The 19,738-nt window shown below is 37.3% G+C and overlaps 1 protein-coding gene across 4 annotated transcripts in view; it reads left to right on the top strand.

The window, feature by feature from the left end:
* The window catches only part of SLF2 (SMC5-SMC6 complex localization factor 2), a 42,502-nt gene extending 25,903 nt beyond the window's left edge, over positions 1-16,599 (top strand). For all 4 annotated transcript variants that reach the window (XM_080642327.1, XM_080642328.1, XM_080642329.1 and 1 more), the window contains 8 exons: positions 801-977; positions 2,754-2,851; positions 3,356-3,443; positions 4,823-4,954; positions 5,389-5,466; positions 8,940-9,026; positions 11,043-11,111; positions 13,293-16,599. In XM_080642327.1, coding sequence (XP_080498453.1) covers positions 801-977; positions 2,754-2,851; positions 3,356-3,443; positions 4,823-4,954; positions 5,389-5,466; positions 8,940-9,026; positions 11,043-11,111; positions 13,293-13,328 — 765 coding nt within the window. In that variant the 3' untranslated portion in view covers positions 13,329-16,599. The remainder of the gene's footprint in view (positions 1-800; positions 978-2,753; positions 2,852-3,355; positions 3,444-4,822; positions 4,955-5,388; positions 5,467-8,939; positions 9,027-11,042; positions 11,112-13,292) is intronic.
* The last annotated feature ends 3,139 nt before the right edge of the window (positions 16,600-19,738 follow it).

Raw genomic sequence — 19,738 nt, 5'->3', positions numbered from 1 at the left:
TGTCTTTAACGCAGAGCTGGAACCATTTACTTTTGTGGTTAATGGTTTTAAAACAAAATCACTAGTGTTTTACCAGGTGATTTCCAGTCTCTGAAATTTCTTAGTAATAATCTTTGTTTTAAAGATTATTTTTGCTGTTTTTATTTTGGTTTTTAATATTAGGAGTGAAAGGGATCTTTAGATCAGAGTATATATTTAACATAGTTCTAGGAATATTTTACCAAGAAGCTTTTTGAAACTAATATCTTTAAACCAATAATTTTTCTAGCATTCAGATGTATGAAGAAAAAATGTTAGAATATAACTCAGTGACTAAGAATAACGGTGTTAAAAAACATTTTTAGTGGTTGGATCAAATCAATGATATTACGCCATTAAGAAAATCTTGAGCCCTAGCTGGTTTGGCTCAGCAGACTGAAGGGTCGCAGGTTCAATTCCGGTCAAGGGCACATGCCCGGCTTGCAGGCTCAATCCCCAGTAGGGGGCGTGCAGGAGGCAGCCAATCAATGATTCTCTGTCATTGTTACCTCTTGCTCCCTCTCCCTTCCTCTCTGAAATCATTAAAAATATATTTTAAAAAAAGAAAGATAAAGGAAAATCTTGAAAATGAAAAAATATGGAAGGAAATACTTAATCCTATCACCTAATTCAACTACTAACATGAGTATTTTTTTCCCTAGGCAACTGATGTTTTGTTTTCTACACAATTCTCTTTTGCATTTTTTATTTAAAAGTTGTTATTTTAAACTATTTAAGTAAAATTTATCTCAAGTAGCTTTGTCTCTGCATTTGTGTCAAAGTTTCTAGGCTTATGTACATCAATACATCCAGAAGGTTACCAGGATCACGAAATAATGTTGCTGATTTTAATGTTATTTAAAATGAGTTTGGAAAAACAGCTGAAGCAGATTCCTCTAGTGGACTTTCAAAGTCTCCTGATAAACCTGATGAAAAACATCAGAGATTGGAACACAAAGGTAATATTATTTAAAAGTTTAGTATTGGTTTTCTTGTGTAACATCACAATTTGACTTTCACAGTGCATGCAGAACAGTTTCTAAGCTCAGTTAAGATCTTGGGCAGATGAAAAATAAACTGAGGAAGGGACTGTCTTTGCTGGGACTGTATTATTTAAATTCATTATAACTGTATCGTCTCTAAAACTACTATTTTACACACACACACACACACCCCCACCCACCCACACCCCCAAATGTGTTTATTGGAGAATTACTGTGGACCAAGCATTAATGTAGATGCTAGAGATACATCTGTTAAAAAAGACAAAGCCCTTGACCTCATGGTAGTTTTACCCTAGTCAGAGCGTTATATAATAAAGTTGCCCTAGCTCAGTGGTCGGCAAACTGTGAGCCATGGTTTGCCACTCTGTTGACTAATGAGTTTGCCGACCACTGGGATAGGGGCTTAATCACAAGGAACAACAACAGCCTGTAATTATTGGAATCGAGAGTCTAGGTCAGTGGTCAGCAAACTCATTAGTCAACAGAGCAGCAAACCGTGGGCGGCTCGCAAGCCGCAGTTTGCCGACCACTGCCCTGGCTGGTTTGGCTCAGTGGATAGAGTGTCCGCCTGCGGACTGAAGGGTTGAGGGCTTGATTCTAGTCAAGGGCACATGCGGGAAGCAGCTGATCAATGATTCTCTCTCATCATTGATGTTTCTATCTCTCCCTCTCCCTTCCTCTCTGAAATCAATAAAAAAAATATTTAAAAAATAAGTAAAAAGTGCCCTAGCCAGTTTGGCTCAATGGATAGAGCGTCAGCCTGCAGACTGAAGGGTCCCAGGTTCGATTCTAGCTAAGGGCATATGCCTGGGTTGCGGGCTTGATCCCCAGTAGGGGGTGTGCAGGAGGCAGCCAATCAATGATTCTCATCATTGATGTTTCTATCTCTCCCTCTTCCTTCCTCTCTAAAATCAATAAAATATATTTTAAAAAATAAATAAATAAAAAGTAAATGTAGAATATAATATTATGTCAAGTTATAATAGGGCTACAAATAAAAATAAAGCAAGACATGAGTATAGAGAATAGCAAGGCAGTCAAGGAACGTCTTTCTAGAGTGGCCTTTGAGCAGAGACCAAAAAGAAATGATGTAGTGAGTTATACATACAAAAATATAAGTTGAACTTCTGCAGCCATATAGAGGCTAAACATATATAATTTTTTTAGACTTAAAAATTATATTTTTCAAGCTTTTTGGTGGAAAATTTCAAAGTGTAAAAATAGAAAAAAGTGTAATGAACCCCTAACTACCTGTCACCCAGCTTTGTTATTATCAAGACATTATCTTGTCTCATCTGTAATCCTCCCCCCATATTTCTTTACCCTACTCAGGGATTATTTTGAAGCAATTCTGTTAGACTTTAAATACTGGAATAGCGAAGGATCCTTAAAATGCAAGGAATCCCAGGTCCAGGAAGATATACGGTCTTGTACAACTCTCATTATACACCTTTGGGAACTGGTATTTGTATTCAAATCACTTTATTCTTCCAATAAGGAATATTTAAGTACATATAGATAGGTATCTGTTCAGTCTGTTCTAGAGTTTAAGATAAAATTGAATCTGTGTACTATGTATATTTTAGCAGGTACTAGACTCCATGCTATATCTAAAAATGAGTGCTCTTTTCATAATAATGCTTCCATTATGCCAAGATCATTGTAGATGATCTGTTGGATATTTGATTCCACTGAACTGTTTGAAAAATCTTACTCATTCTTTGTTTTCAGGTGCCTGAACTCTGTTTGGCCATAAATGAACTCTCCAGTCATCCCCACAACCTTCTGTGGTTGGTACAGCTGGTCCCTAACTGGACATCCCGTGGAAGGTATTGAAAAGTGAGAATTAAACATTTAAAAATGTATAGTGTTGTCTAGCCGATGTGGCTCAGCAGTTGAGCATCGACCTATGAACCAAGAGATCACGGTTCCATTCCCAGTCAGGGCAATTGCCTTGGTTGCAGGCTCGCCCCCTGTTGAAGGTGTGTAGGAGGCAGCTGATCAATGATTCTCATTGATGTGTGTGTGTGTCTCTCTCTCCCTCTCCCTTCCTCTCTGAAATCAATAAAAATATATTTTAAAATGTATAATGTTTACATTAACAATGCTTTTGGGACCTTTATTTTCTTTTATCATACCTTAAGTGTTAGATCTGAGTCTTTTATTTCATATTTAGCTCTGGGAAAATGCATTGACAGCCTGATTCTGATATTAAGGCAACTCTAACTTTATGTATAAATATTTTACATGAAACTTTTACTATTCTATTAAAGCTTATATGTTAGCAGGACTGGAAGTATTGATTAAAATACATTCTAAAATTGTAATTTCAGGCAACTGAGACAGTGCCTCAGCCTAGTGATTATTTCAAAGCTTTTGGATGAGAAATGTGAAGATATCCCTAACGCCAATAATCTTCAGGTATAAATAACATTTTTGTATTCCTAATAAATGGAAGCAGTAGTAAAGTGTAGGGAAAATTGATGGATCCTGAGTCAAAAGTCCTGGGATTAAATCTCAACTCTCAGACATAATACTATTCATGTAATCTTTAGGATGATAATTAATGAGATTTCGTTTCTTCATCTGTGAAAGGGAGATGGTATCACACCCTCTACTATCCATAGGATTGTTGTGGACATTTAGATCAGCAGTCGCCAACCTTTTGGACCTTATGAACCACCACAGACCACTGGTTGGTGACTGCTGCTCCAAAGGTTTCCTTAAATCAGCGATCACCAACCTTTTGGACCTCACAGACCACTGGTTGGCGACCGCTAATTTAGATGAAGTAATATATAAAATCTTCTAGGAAAACCATAATGTGCTATATATGATGTCATTTATTAAATTAACTCAAGGTTAGCAATTTTATCACAAGATTAGAAATTGCAAAACTCTTGTACATTAACTGCATCTTATACCTGTTTTAATATTAGTCTTTAAATTGTAGAGCTTAAATGTTGTTGCCCTTCAGTACTTGTTCAGTAGTAAATATTCACATAGATATATGAGTGTGTATTAACATGTCCTAGGCAAGTTCTACTCTGAGAAGTCCTGAAGGCTTTTTTCAAACATCAATAGTACTAATGGGACTACTCATAGTTATATTTGAAAACTCAACATAGAACCAGATTTAGATGTAGTGCTCTTGTTTGAATTGCAGTTTGGTACAAGATAATCTGGAGGGGAGGGGGATGAATTAGAGACTCTGCCCTTGAAAACATAACCTAAGTCGTTGAAACAAAACAAAACAAAACAACCATTGTGGTACAGTGTAGTAAGAGCAGGGATAGAAGTGTGCACAAAGTGCTATGGGACAGAGAGATTGAAAGAAACAGCTGCATTGGTGGAGTTGAGGTAGATTAGATTCCAGATACCTGGGGACCACTTCTGAGTCACCAGAGTCATTATCAAATATCTCTCAATCCTTTCAGTGATATTTACTGCTATCAAAAGGGAATCCTTTAAAAAATTCAGTGACTTCTACTCACAGAGAGATTCAATTTTGCTGACTTTCAAATAATTTCACAGAAAATACACTCTCTTTGATCTCTATTATAATGCCATTTGGTCTCCTCCTTAAGCTTTTATCCTCAATTACAAGTACTAATCTTTAATTTAAAATCCCTTTTAAGCAATTGAGGACTTTAAAATAGAAGAGAAATTGGTATCAGTTAAAGGGCCAAAATTAGAGAAGTCAAAATGAATGGAGGACACACTAAAAAAAAAAAAAAAAAAATAGCCTGAGAAAGAACAATTGTATTGCTTAATATTACTCAGTGTCTTTCTTTTGATAGATATCAGTCCTACATCGGTATCTTGTACAAATGAAGCCTTCTGATTTATTGAAAAAAATGGTCTTGAAGAAAAGAGCTGAACAACCAAATAGCACCATTGATGACAGTCTTCATTTGGAACTTGAAAAGCAGGTATCCAAAGTTAGATCATCTCAAAAAGAGTACATATGAGCAGGATTGATGCCACCTTCCTAACCATAGACTGATACAGCATAGGCATTTAGAGAGTACTATAAAATGAATGTTACTGTCATTCAGTAATATTCTTCAGTAAAATTCTTCAGTAAACTTGAGAGTTTAGATTGAGGTAAAAAAAGGATGGTTATTGGTAATTTAGTACTGGGAATATTTTTTTGTAGCCCTTGGGCAGTTGTGAGGTAAAATGAATGCACTTGCGTTAGAAATCAGAAAGCCTGGGTTAAATGCATGGCTTTTTCGTACTTACTAACTCAATTTACTTTAGCAAATCCTTAATCCTTCCTGGGCAGCTTTCCCAGTGTGTAAACTGGAGTGACATCTATGCTAGCTAATTTCATGGGTGTTCATTTTATTCATTTCTCTAATAGGCATATTACCTGACCTACATTCTTCTTCATTTAGTTGGTGAAGTTAGTTGTTCCCATTCTTTTTCTTCTGGACAACGGGTAAGTAGTTTTAAACAGTTTTTGTTTTTAATAAATGTCACTATTGATGGAATGAATGAATGAACATTCTTTTTTAATTGTATTAAACTAATTGGGATGACATTGGTTAATGAGATAAGTTTTGCCCAGCTGGTGTGGCTCAGAGGTTGAGCATCGACTCATGAACCAAGAGGTCACAGTTTCGATCCCTGGTCAGGGCACATGCCCAGGTTTTGGGCTTGAAAGGGAGTGTGAAAAAGGCAGCTGTAGATGTTTCTCTCTCATCGATGTTCCTATCTCTCCCTCTTTCTCTCAAATCAATAAAAACATTTTTTAAAAAGATAATATAAGTTTTAAGTGTACAGTTCTATAATACATCATCTGTATATTGCATTGTGTGTTCACCACTCAAAGTCAAATCATCTGTCACCACATATTTGACCCTCTTTACCTTCTACCTCCCTCCACCTCCATTCTCTGGTAACCACCATACTGTTGTCTGTGTCTATGAGTTTTTTGTTTGTTTTGTTTGTCCATTTGTTGCTTTCTGTTTTATATCTCCATGAGTGAAATCATATGTTTCTTTTTCTGTGTGACTTATTTTGCTTGGCATGATTCTCTCAAGATCCATCCATGTTGTCCCAAATAGCAGTATTTCATCTTTTCTTATGGCCGAGTAGTATTCCATTATATGTGTACCACATCTTCTTTATCCAGTCATTTATCAAAGCACACTTAGGTTGTTTCCATGTCTTGGCCACCAAGTGAACATAGGAGTTCATATATCTTTACAAATAAGTGTTTTCAGATTTTTTGGGTAGATACCCAAAAGAGTGATTGCTCGGTCATATGTTAGTTCTATTCTAATTTGCGGGGGGAACCTCCATACTGTTTTCCATGTACCAATTTATGAAAATTCTTTATATAGGAGAAAATTTAATAAAAGTTAACTTTGGATTTGCTGTATAACAGTGATTTTCAACCTTTTTCATTTCATGACACATATAAACTAATTAATAAAATTCTGCGGCACACCAAAAAATATATTTTTTTGCCAGCCTAACAAAACAAATGGGTATAATTTTGATTCATTCATACTGGATGGCTATTATTGTGTTGGATATTGTCACTTTTTTTTATTTGATAATCTAAGGGAAAGGGGGTCAGTGCCCCTAACTAAGTAGGCAGGTATTGCATGTTTTAAAAATATTTATGGCACACTGGTTGAAAAGCGCTGCTTTAATATATTAGCACTTCTTTCTAAAAACTATATAATTTCAAAACCTCTATTGATGAATATTATTTTTTTGTGATTACACACAGTACTAACACGCATATGCTTATTCATACATCTCTACCAACCTATGCAAGCATTTCTGTAGGGTAAATTCCTAGAAGTAGAATTGCTAGATCAAAGGTTATAAATTTTTCAAATTTTAATTATTTAAAATAGCTCTTATCACATTTCCCTCCTAAAACGTAACCATTTAGCCCTGGCTGGTGTGGCCCAGTTGGTTGGGCCTCATCTCATGCACCAAAAGGTTGCCAGTTCAATTCCTAGTCAGCACACATGCAGGGATTTTGGGCTCCATCCCCAGCTGGGGGGCGTGCAGGAGGCTGTCGATTGATGTCTTGCTCTCACATCAATGTTTCTCCCTTCTCCCTTCCTCTTTAAAAATCAATTAAAAATTTTTTTAAAAAATATATTTTTATTGGTTTCAGAGAGGAAAGGAGGAGAGAGAGAGATAGAAACATCAGTGATGAGAGAGAGTCATCAATTGGCTGCCTCCTGCATGCCCCACACTGGGGATCGAGCATGCAACCCCTGCATGAGCCCTGACTGGGAATTGAACCTCAACCTTCTGGTTCACAGGTCGACTCTCAACCACTGAGCTATGCCAGCCAGGCAAAACAAAAATCTTTTTTAAAGTGTCTATTTACATTCTTACCTTAGTATATTCAACCTAAGTATATGTATGAGAGTGACTGTTTTGGACTATATACTTCTAAAACTTGAAAGACATTTAATTTTTCTTTTTTGCTCAACCCTTTTCCCTCTCTCTCCCCTAACCGCCGCAACAACCTTGCCCATCAGAGCACCCCGGCCTGCTCTCTATGAGTCTGTCTTTATTTTGCTTGGTAGTTTAGTTTGTTATAACTTCCTCATATACTTGTCTTTCTCTGACCGGCTTATTTCACTTAACATAATGTTCTCTAGGTCCATCCATGCTGTCCCGAGGGTAAAATTTTCTTCCTTTTTATGGTCTAGTAGTATGGTACACTGTGAAAATGTACCATAGCTGTTTTATCCACTCATCTACTGATGGACACTTGGGCTGCTTCCAAATCTTGGCTATTGTAAAGAATGCTGCAATGAGCCCTAGCTGGTTTGGCTCAGTGGATAGAGCATTGGCCTGTGGACTGAAGGGTCCCGGGTTCAATTCTGGTCAAGGGCACATGCCCAGGTTGTGGGCTTGGTCCCCAGTAGGGGGCATACAGGAGACAGCTGGTCAATGATTCCCTCTCATCATTGATGTTTCTATCTCTCTCTCCCTCTCCCTTCCTCTCTGAAATCAATAAAAATATATTAAAAAAAAAAAAAAAGAATGCTGCAATGATCATAGGGGTGCATATATTTTTTTTAATTAGTGTTTCCAGTTTTTTCAGATAAATTCCCAGAAGTTGAATCATTGGGTGATAGGCAGATTCATTTTTAATTTTGAGGTAATTCCATACTGCTTTCCACAGTGGTTGCACCAATCTGTATTCCCACCAACAGTGCACAAGGGTTCCCTTTCTCCACATCCTCACCAACACTTGTTTATTGCTTTATTCAAGAAAGCCATTCTGACAGGTATGAGGTGATACCTCATTGTGGTAAGACACTTAATTTTTCAAGAAACTACTGTTAGAATAGTTTATAGAGAAAAATATGTTAGCTGTTACTTGAATATTTCATTAAAAAAATGTGTTAAAGGAAGTACTTTTAACACATTACATCACAATCTGGGCTCTAGGATTCATTTCCATTAATGTGCTTCAATATGTAGCAAAAAAACAACTTTTATTTTTGTGTATATCTTTTTTTTAATATATTTTTATTGATTTCAGAGAAGAAAGGAGAGGGAGAGAGAGATAGAAACATCAATGATGAAAGAGAATCATTGATCAGCTGCCTTTTGCACACCTCACCCTGGGGATCAAGCCCGAAACCCAGGAATGTGCCCTGACCAGGAATTGAACCGTGAACTCCAGGTTCATAGGTCAACACTGAGCCACACTGGCCAGGCTATTGTTGTGTATATCTTTTTACAGTAACTAGCAATAAACCATACAGTCTTATTGTGGCAGTTATTACTTCCATACGACTGCTGTTGTGTTGGATGGTTAAATCAGAAATTGCTAACTGGAGAATGATAAATTTTTAAATGCTTTTGAGTTTTAGTAATTTGTAATGCTTCAGAGTTTTCATTCCTTGCATTTGTTTTGCACAGAAACACTTTGTGCACCTCTGTGGGGCTTTGGAAAAGCATGTTAAGTGTGATATTAGGGAAGATGCAAGACTGTTTTATAGAACTAAGGTAAGTTCATTTTTTTACATTTTTTTTGTTTGTTTAACATTGGTTACATTAATATTTGAGGAAGAGAAATTTTACTAAGCTTTCTATTCTAAAATTCCTGACAGATAAGGAGAAAAATTCTTCTACTACTAATGAAACTTATGTACAAGTTAAGACCTTTATGTTTAAGTAGACTTGAAGGATTAAAGCATTGTTTAAGTAAATATATAAGCTTTAAAATGGTGGTTATAAAAGTTTGTTTTGTTCATAGAGAGAAATAAGGTAGGTATTATTCTTTGAATATTCCATCGGAGAATGTGTTAAAAGAAGGACTCTTCAAATTTCTCATCCTACACATCATCCAGTCTGAGCTCTAGGATGGAAATGATTTAGCAGTAAGCTTGCTAAGCTTTTTCCTTAAAGGTTTAGTATATTCAAAGAGTAAAAAAGCTAAGTATATGAGTATAGAGTTAGAAAAGCAACTTTAGTATTAATAAAATTATTTGGCAGTTTTTCCTGAAACACTAACTTAACACTTTTTAAAGAACTTCTAAGAATTTTTTTATTCCAAATTAATCTTTTAGCTTTTATAATGCAAAACTAATTCCTTTTGTCCCTGTGTTTGAATAGTCATTGAATGTTGATTATCAGCTTTGTAACTTTATATCTTACATTAATTGGCTGTAAAGGTTAGCCCATTTGGATTTAGTATCTGTATTTATTTTAATAGATTTAAGTTAAATACAAAAATGAGCAACTAAGAAAGCTGTATCAGGTTGCAGATTTTCAAATACATGTAGGGGATAGCTCTTTGGCCTAGAGTGGAAACTATAGTTTCAGAAGCACACATTCTTTTGAATACTAACTAGAGTTTCTGGCCCGTAGAACTCAGTGGTAGTGGCTACTGCTGACAGACATGGTAAAAGGAGACCACCCAAGGTTTTTCTTTCTTAAAGCCAAGGGCAGGACATAGATTGGTGCCAGGGCTCCTCTTACTTAAAGTGGAGAATAACATAGAGGTCTGTGGAAATTGCTTAGGGGATGGCCCTGCTGAAATAGTTGAGTTGAAATAGTTGAGAGCCTCTCTCCACAAGCCTCTAAGTAGAAAGGTGGTAATTGTTTTAGAGAAACTGAATCTACTGAACTCTAAATGGAGGGGGGGAGGGGTGCAGCGGAAAGACCTTGCGTCCTAGCTGGTTTGGCTCAGTGGGTAAGAGTGTTGGCCTGCAGACTGAAGGGTCCTGGGTTCAAGTCCAGTCAAGGGCACATGCCTGGGTTGCGGGCTCAAGTGGGGGGCATGCAGGAGGCAGCCTATCAGTGATTCTCTCCCCTCATTGATGTTACTCTCTCTCCCTTTCCCTTCCTCTCTGAAATCAATAAAAGTATATATATTTTAAAAAAAGATCTTGCAATTTACTTTATAAACTTAAAGTAGTTATAAAATTCCTGACTTTTTTAAAACATTTTTCTTAGGCTGTTATGTTCAAGAGCTAATTGAGAATCTCTAGAGTGGTAGGAAAATTTAAGTTTTACATAAACACTTGTTAAACCTCCAAATGTAGGAATGTACCATGTATTTACTAGTAAAGAATCTTCATCATATTGAAAGGAACAAATGACAACCATTCTTTGTGGCCTTCAGACTTTCAAATAGAAGCTGGTAACAGCCTAAGCCTTGGACCCCAATAACAAAGGCTCCCCTTGAGCTTCTCTATCTGAGTGTTCAAAAGCCAGCAAGTTGAAAATGTGTGTGTCTTGAAGATAGGGAATATGTTTTTGTGGATGATCTTTTGTAAACTAATTGGAAAATGGAGTCCTGAGTGTTCACTATTTTAGATTATGGTGATGAAGTCTTATTAATCACTGATTTTAAAGCACCTCCAGAAGATGAGTATTTTTTATTTCTTTACAAAAATCAAATTGAGTTGTTGTGTGTAGGCCTGTCACAGTTATCAGATCTTTTGTATCAAGCCTTAAATTGATTTTAGGTGAGGATGTTTTGATCTGATCCTTTTTCCCCTATTTGATATTTTTAAGGTAAAAGACTTGGTTGCCAGGATACATGGAAAATGGCAGGAAATTATCCAGAACTGTCGGCCTACTCAGGTGTCATTTTATTAAACAGTTTTATTTATTCTTAATAGTTTTGCTAACTGGTATTTCTTCATATTATTTGAAAAAATATGACAGCACTTGCTTCTATGTATCTTAAGATAAACTGAAAGCTCCAGTATAAAAGTTTGTATTTTTTTTGTTTGCTTTATATTCATTAATTTATTTCAAGAAGTGTAAGTGCATCAGTGGTGGTTATTTCACAAGAATCATTTTTCTTAAAAGCTTAATTGAGATAAAATTCACATATCATATAATTCAGCCATTTAAAGTTTACAGTGGTTTTTAGTATATAGAGAGTTGTGCAGCCATCACCACAAATTAACTTTAGAACATTTTTATTACTAAAAAAAAAATCCCATATTCACTAGCAGTCACTCCCATTCCCCAACCACTATCCCCATTCCACGAAGCCCTAGACAACTACAGACTTTCTGTCTGTATAGATTTGCCTGTTCTTTATATTTCATATAGATGAAATAATATACTATGTGGTATTTTATGACTGGCTTCTTTCACATAACATAATGTTAAGTGAATTCATGTTGCAGCATGTATGTTCTTATATTGCCAAATAATAGTCCACTGCGTGGATATATCACATTTACCCACTTATTAGGTGGGCATTCAAGTTTTTCTACTTCCTGGCTATCATGAATAATGCTTTAATGCATATTTGTGTACAGGTTTTTGTGTGAACTTATCTTCTCAAGTGAAACCATCTTGGGCATATACCTAGGAGTAGAATTGCTGGGTCATATGGTAATTCTGTTAAGTGTTTTGAGGAACTGCCAGGCTGTTTTCCGAAGTGGCTGCACCATTTTACATTCCCACCAGAATATTTGAGGTTTCTAATTTCTCCCCATTCTTATCAACACTTGTTATCTGTTTTTTACTAAAGCCATTATAGGGGGTGGGAAGTAGAATCCCACTGTGGTTTTAATTTGCGTTTCCCTAATGACTAATAAGCATTTTTCATGTGTTGATTAGCCATTCATATAGCTTCTTTGGAGAAATGTCTGTTCAACTTATTTGCCCGCTTTTTAATTGAGTTTTTATCTTTTTATTATTAAATTATAAGAATGCTCTTTATAGTCTAAATACAAGTCCCTTAGTAGGTATAATTTGCAAACATTTTCTCCCATTCTGTGTGTTGTCTTTTTATTGTCTTAATGGTGTAGTTTGTAGAACAAAAGTTTTTAATTGTGATGAAGTCCAGTTTTATCTCTTTTTTCCTTTTATCTGTTTTCTTTTCCTTTTGTCATGTTTTTGGTGTCGTATCTAAGGAGACCTTATTTAAGAGAGGCATTGTTTAAATACCTGCTATTAAGTTTGCCATCCTGCTTGTTTACAAACGAACTTCTCAGATTTTAATGTGCATAAGCATCAACAAGGAATTTGTTGAAATGCAGATTTTTATTCATTGTCTGGAGTTGGACCTCAGATATCTGCATTTCTACCAGGTTCTCAGGTTAATGCCAGTGCTGTTGGTCCAGGGCCTAGGAGTTGCTTATATTTTTTATCAAAGTAACAGGAACACTGACTATTAATTAGGAAGCAATCTCACTATTTTATGACATTTTGACTCTTTTGCTATTGGTGTCCTTCATAAGATATCCATGCCCTGTTAGAGAAGTCTTTGAGGAATCTTAAGCTATATTAATCTGCTCAACATTTTACTTTATCTTCTTAAATATCACCCTCTAAATGTGTATGTTTGCCCTAACCGGTTTGGCTCAGTGGATAGAGTGTCGGCCTGCGGACTGAAGGGTCCCAGGTTCGATTCCGGTCAAGGGCATGTACCTTGGTTGCGGGCACATACCCAGTTGGGGGTGTGCAGGAGGCAGCTGATCGATGTTTCTAACTCTCTATCCTTCTCCCTTCCTCTCTGTAAAAAATCAATAAAATATATTTAAAAAAATAAAAATAAAAATAAAAATAAATGTGTATGTTGGTGAAGAGAAATCATCTTGTACTTACTTTATACTTTTTAATTGTTAGATCACAAAATATGAAACGAATCTGATTATTATAAATTTTCAGATAATTATATAGTATAAAGATTTTATTACTTTTGTTATTAAAACTCATGGTCTGATGATGATACGTTTTATAAAGATTAATTCATAATTTGGTTTTTCTTTATTCTGTTTTTTTCCCCCTTCTGTTTTCTAGGGGCAACTTCATGACTTCTGGGTTCCAGATTCTTAACAGGAGATGCAACAGCAAATATATGAACCAAGAGAAATTCAATAAGAGCCTTTCCTAGAGGAGTAGAAAGGATTACTATAAAATCCAGTGGAATGCTAAGAAAATGGGCAGCAAGTGTGCCACTTGAATATCTAGTATGAGGCTGGTAATAAAAGAAATTGCCATTTCTGGAGCAGATATGAAACACAATCTGCTTAATTAAGGCAATTGGCCTTTTAAAAGAGTAGAATCCTATAACAGGCGGGAAGAGTAGAAGCAGCTTATAGTTGCATGTCTTATCTGCCCCATTAATTCCTCTGTTAAATTATAAGCCAGTGGTGAGTTTTTTTTGTTTGTTTGGGGTGGGGGGGAGTTTTTTGTTTTTGTTTTTTTTTTTTTTTGTATTTGTGGCACTTGGATAATCACATGAAATATGTAAGAAAATATTTGGACCAATGTGAGAAGTTGTACATGGAAACCAAGACCAAGTTCTAGTTGGGTTTAATTTTCCCTTTTGGGTATTTTAAAACTTAATGGAAAAGCTTACAAATGAGTTTAGTAACAAAAAAGATAAATCTCTTTTGTAACTCCTACAAACCATAGGAGGTTCCAATCCATGCATTTTCCTTCACTATTCAAGATTATAAATCGGTTAGGTTTTTTAAATACATTTAAATGGTTGAGAAATAGAAGGTATATTGTCAGATCCCCTTAAGGGGCAAAGGTTAAGCTATAAAATAGTGGCTCTGTTTTCATGCCAAAACATTCATATGCAGTTTGTTTTTAATTTCCAGTGCATTTTTAAAAATACTGGTTAAAACATAGAATCTTGGCTAAATCTTAGAATTCTGGCCCCTTAGTAGCTATATTACAGAGGTGTCTGTATTGTAAACGCTTAAATATCTGAACAAGTTTCCAAAACCTTATTTTCATGAGTATATCACCTTGGCAGAAACCTGAATGGTGTTTATTCTTTAGAACATTGCCACGTGTGTGTGCACATACACGTGTGTTTGTGCTTGTATTTTAAAGTTGTTGCACTTAAAAACCACAGCTGCTCTAAATTCTTAAACACTGGAAAGCCACCCTTTGGTTTAAATGGTGGAGGGTTAATAGAAATGCACATGCTGGTCTTAGGCCAAGGGCCCTTTGAAGCCCTTGCTAGTAATAGAAAAATTCTTTTGTTGACTGAGCGTCCCTTTTAGGAGGGTTTCTTTCGTAAAAGAAAATGCCAACTTTTTTTTTTTCTTTCTTTCAGTATTGACTTGGATGACATTGCTAGCTATCCTGAGCACTCTGAGGTCTCCAATTGTGGGGGGAAAGATGATGGGGAAGGGAATTGGACTTGATGTTTGTAGTTTGATAGAGGAGAAAATAAATTTTGGAAAATTAGCTTTCTACCTCTGAATTGAGGCTTAGGAGTAAAAAACATTTTATCTTTAATTTATCATTTAAAATAGCGTTAAGTAACTTTTGAGCCCATGTCAAGCATTGAGCAGTTAGAGATTTTCTAGGGAAGACTAAGTAAATTCAGTTCCTAAGAACCCTGTCAGACCAACAAAAGTTTTATTCTGTATTGAGTTTACTGGTAAGAATATTAACTTGATACTACCTCTTAAGGGTATTGTTAGAAAATGCCACTTATGGTTAATGAGATAGATACAAAGAGTTATATTTGACAGAAGCTAGAAACTCTGGCATCTATCTGCCCAACAGTGGGGGCTTTCACTCTGTAATTTAATACTTTGTAGATACATTATTTGTGTGTAATTTTATAAGTGTTCATATTTTTCTCATTTTGCATTGTGTAAAGTGTACAAAATCTCAGAAGTATAAAATACTGCTTATATTGCTTGTAATTACAGTGTGTAAATATTTTCTAATGTGTACATTGATGGGGGGGACAAGTGGGTTATTCAGGTGTGTTTTTTTTAAGTGACCCTTTTGTATTGCAGTTTCAACAGGTAACTGCCCATCAAATTTAAAACCACTTTGATACATTTTTATTTAGCAGTTCCAATAAGAAAAGTCTCTATTTTTAATTATCTTTCTCCATTACAGAAATATGCTTCATGTGTCCCTTTAAAATAAATGGCCAAACATCGGTTTGGATCCTTGTACTTATGACTCTGGTAGACATCTTCAGTCTCCAGGTCATATTTCAGTCAGTATTTGCATTCAGGTTCTCATAAAAATTGTGTGATTCTCTTTTAGCACAAGTAGCCCATGGTTTTTCTCCCAAATCAAGTACTATCCTTCTGCCTCTTGAGTCCCCTTGCTTTGTCTCCCTCCTGCTGTTGTTGCCCATCCAGTGAATGGGATGGTAGTGGGGGAGAAATTGTTCATTGCACAGAGAATGTCAGGCCACTTTTGGGACTTGGCAAACAAAGCTTGCACTGAGTGGTGGTGTGTTTGGCAGTGTTACTGTGCCAAAAATCACCTTGTCTAATTTTCTGGATATGTATGTCAAACTTATTACCCTTGTTGCAAGCTAAAATTTAAGGTATTTGTAAGTGTTTATGCTTTTGTGTGTAACTGTTTGCCTTTTCTAAACTGCTTTCCTTGTTATCCGAAAATACAATTCTATTAGTTGTATCATGTTAAGTGAAGATGCTCTCCATGCACAAAATGCATCTATGTAGCAGTAAAGTAACAGCATTTGTACATTTTCTGTCTATCTCCTGACGGCAGTGGTGCCTTTGTCACCTTTTGGAAGGTTGGCGTTTTGTTTTTGTTTTGAGGTACAAGTAATAGCTTGCTTTTGACTTCACAAATATCTCCCCAGATGTAAAAAATAGAAAATGGTGTGTTGTCATCCAGGCTCAGTTGGAACATTTGCATTTTTATTTCTGTCAAGCAAGTATAGTTGGTGGGGACTGGCCAGTGATAATGTGTCAAGTCTTTAAACCAAGAATAATTTTTACATTTTAAAATAAAAACTTAAGAATTGATCCATTAACAAGTGAGTTTGAAAATTAGGGAAGGACTGTCCTGATTTGCCTCCACGGAGGCAAGATTAGGGTGCAGGTGGCTGGGCATGTAGAGCATGATCTGTGGTTATTTATTACTTCTTAACAGTGTTGGTGCACCTCATTATCTGTGTGTTTCTTTTCCCTGGGCAGTCCTGTCAGCCAGTTAATCCACCAGCTCCTAGGCAGTTTACAAAGAGATACAGGTTTTCTTTTCCTTTCCTTTTTTTTTTTTTTTTTTTTTTTTAGATTTATACTACATCTTGTTGAAAGTCCTATGAATGTATGTGTGTGTTATTAAAATGGCTTTTTCTCAGTTTGAACATGTGTTCAGTAATATTTGTTTGGGAGTGGGGATGGTTAAGTATCTGGAATATCCTATTTCTTCACCTGCCCCATTCCCTGCTTTTTAAACTGATTTCTTCCTTTCTTCTTCTTTTTTTAAAAAATACATTTTTATTGATTTCAGAGAGGGAGAGAGATAGAAACATCAATGATGAGAGAGAATCACTGATCGGCTGCCTCCTGCACACCCCCCACTGGGGATTGAGCCCGCAAGCCAGGCATGTGTCCTTGACCGGCATCGAACTCGGGACCCTTCAGTTTTCAGGCCAACACTCTATCCACTGAACCAAACTGGCTAGGGCTTCTTTATTCCTCTTGATTTGGATTCTCCAGGCAGTCTTTTAGTTTGATGTCTCCTGTTTCTGGAATAAATACTTAAAGCCATAGTTGTATACAGTTCACTTTTATATAACCAATTAATAATTTGCTATATACTTTGCAGTTAGGAATTCGGTAATCTCATTCTTACATTATCTCATTCACTATGTTCAACAACTGTTGAGTCCCTACTTACTACCTGCTAGGCACTCTTAGGATTCAGTGATGAACAACACAAACAGAGCTCTCATGAATCTTACCTTCTGGTATCCAAGTGAAAATACTTTCTGTTGCCCTAACCGGTTTGGCTCAGTGGATAGAGCGTTGGCCTGCGGACTGAAAGGTCCCAGGTTCGATTCCAGTCAAGGGCATGTACCTTGGTTGCGGGCACATCCCCAGTAGGGGGTGTGCAGGAGGCAGCTGATCGATGTCTGTCTCTCATCTGATGTTTCTAAAACTCTATCCCTCCCCCTTCCTCTCTGTAAAAACTCAATAAAATAATTTTTAAAAAAAATACTTTCTGTTATCAGGCAAAAAGAACTCTTGGCCTGACACCCCTGTTCTAGAGTCCAGGAGAAGCCATACAATGTGGAGGCAGGGCAGGATCATCTCCAACCTGCCAGGCAGATACAGCTCTGGATATACCAGCTGTGGGGACATTGGTTGACACCACCTCACAGGAGTTATGAGGTCATAGAAGGGCTAAACATGGTTGCCAGGGGCCTTGGGTCCCAGAACCATGTCAATATACCTCCCTTCTGACAGGCTAGTTAAAAGGAGACAGCCTGTAAGCATTTTTCTCTGCCAGTGGAGGAGTAACAGCACAGGCAAAAGCAGAGACATTGCCTAAGAACTTAACGGGAAGATGGGCAGCACAGCCTTGTACAAGGTCCTTGCCCCTGACCTCAAATCCCAGATTCACCACGACAGTTGTTTAATCCTTGGCAAGTTACTTGCCTTCTCTACGTCTTTGTTTCTTCATCTGCTAGAGAGTAATAATGAGTTTGTGAGGGCTAAATGAGCTAATGCATGAAAAACATTTAGTAAAGTGCTTGCCATATAGCAAGAACTCAATAAATACTATCTATTGTTAGCTCTAAGTTGAGGCTCTTCTCATGACAAAATTGATCTTGAGGCACTTGGGCTTCATTGACATCTGAGCAAATATCTCTTGAAACTATGTGTATTCTGTTCTTTCTGATACAGTGAGCCCCAGAGGCTTCTCTGTCCAGCTCTGTCTCTGCTGGTAAAAAATTAAGGTGGTGACTTTTTAAAACCCAGCATGCTAAAGCTGAGAAAGGGGTGGTGGTTGGTGATTTCCCAGCATTTTGTGGACATGTGCTGACACTCCCTTTTCCTTGCTAACCATTCCCCAGGCTGGAGTCAAGAGAGGTCAAACCAGAAGGCCCAGCTTTGGGTCTGACTCCAAGACGACTGGCTGGGAGGAAAACTTAACAGGCAAAACAGGCTTCGGAGGCACTGGGGAACAGTAAGACTACAGCATTGTTGCACTGGTGACAGTCCCTACTGAAGAAGCACCTGAGGTGTGATGTGGCCAAAATAAAGATCACACCACCTAAAGGGAGAGTACTGGGCAAACCAGAGGTGAAGATGGCAAAACAGGAACAGAAATGCTGCCACAGTGAACAGCAAACAGAACAACTTGACTAGGTCAGAGTTTGTTTTTTGCCTCAGGGAACCTCTGCTCAAGTTTCAGGAATTCATACCTACCCCTTACACCTGCTACAGTGAGTAACTGCTCTGTGCAAAGCCTGGGCCAAATGCAGGTGTGTAGGTGGCTGAGGACAACCGCACTACCCTCAGCCGCTTTCCTTCAACAGAGTTGGGGAGAAAAACCTAGCAAAAACAAAACCTACACTTGCGTTCTGTTTGGGAAGTACACCAGGTTTTCAAATGGGATCCTCTCACAGCCACCCTGTGAAACAGCCAAGGTGGTGACTAAGGATGAGTAACAACCTGCTCAAAGAATGACCTACCTCCTGTGTCCCTGCCTCTGACACAAATTCATAGCTAGATTAGGATTAATTTCTTGATTTGCTTTCGAGTCTCTTCCACTGTCCCTCTTCATATTTCATCAGCTTGATTTGCAAAAAGGAGTATTATCAATCACAGGGGCTTACTATAGAAAGTTCCATTAATCGCCATCACATCTGATCATTTCATTAGATTCAGATATTGAAGTGGGAGGACAGCAGAGAGAAATGCATTGTGGTCTGAATGTTATCAGAGGTACTGATGTATCTGCCCAGCTACAGTGTAGCAAGTGCTCCGCAGGAACTCAGCATTGTGATTTATACTTCTGTTCAGATGAAAATGGGTGAGGTTCTGAGTCTGCCATCAGAGCACGGAGGAGGAAGGCTTGCCTCATGGGGGATGTTGAACCTACCACCAAATCACTTTGGCCCTCTTGCCACCTCCTGAGGTCAAGTCGGCACTGAGTTCTGTGAAACCACGAGGAGATGTGTCCCTTAGCCCACTGGGCACCCCTGCAGTTTAATTTCTCTCCTATGGGGCTCACAGTTTTCCTGCCTCTCCTCCATTGTCACCCCCAACCCACTTTCCCACAAGGACTTCAGATTTATTTTTCTTAGCCATGTCTTTCCCAGTCTTCCCAACTTGGACTTCCTTTCTCAGCTCTTTCAGGATTTTCTTCTGTGGTCTTTTCCAAACTACTTGCTGATTTTCCCTTCTATTACCTACTAGTACTAGGAACCCTCCCATCTCATCAAGTCAAACTCATTTTCCTCTCTCATGCTCTTTCTCCTCTGCCTACTCCCC

The sequence above is a fragment of the Plecotus auritus genome (genome assembly GCF_963455305.1).
Source record: "Plecotus auritus genome assembly, chromosome: 9".
Taxonomy (NCBI): Eukaryota; Metazoa; Chordata; class Mammalia; order Chiroptera; family Vespertilionidae; genus Plecotus; species Plecotus auritus.
The sequence above is the reverse complement of the archived record's forward strand: the minus strand, read 5'-3'. Positions and strand labels throughout refer to the sequence as shown.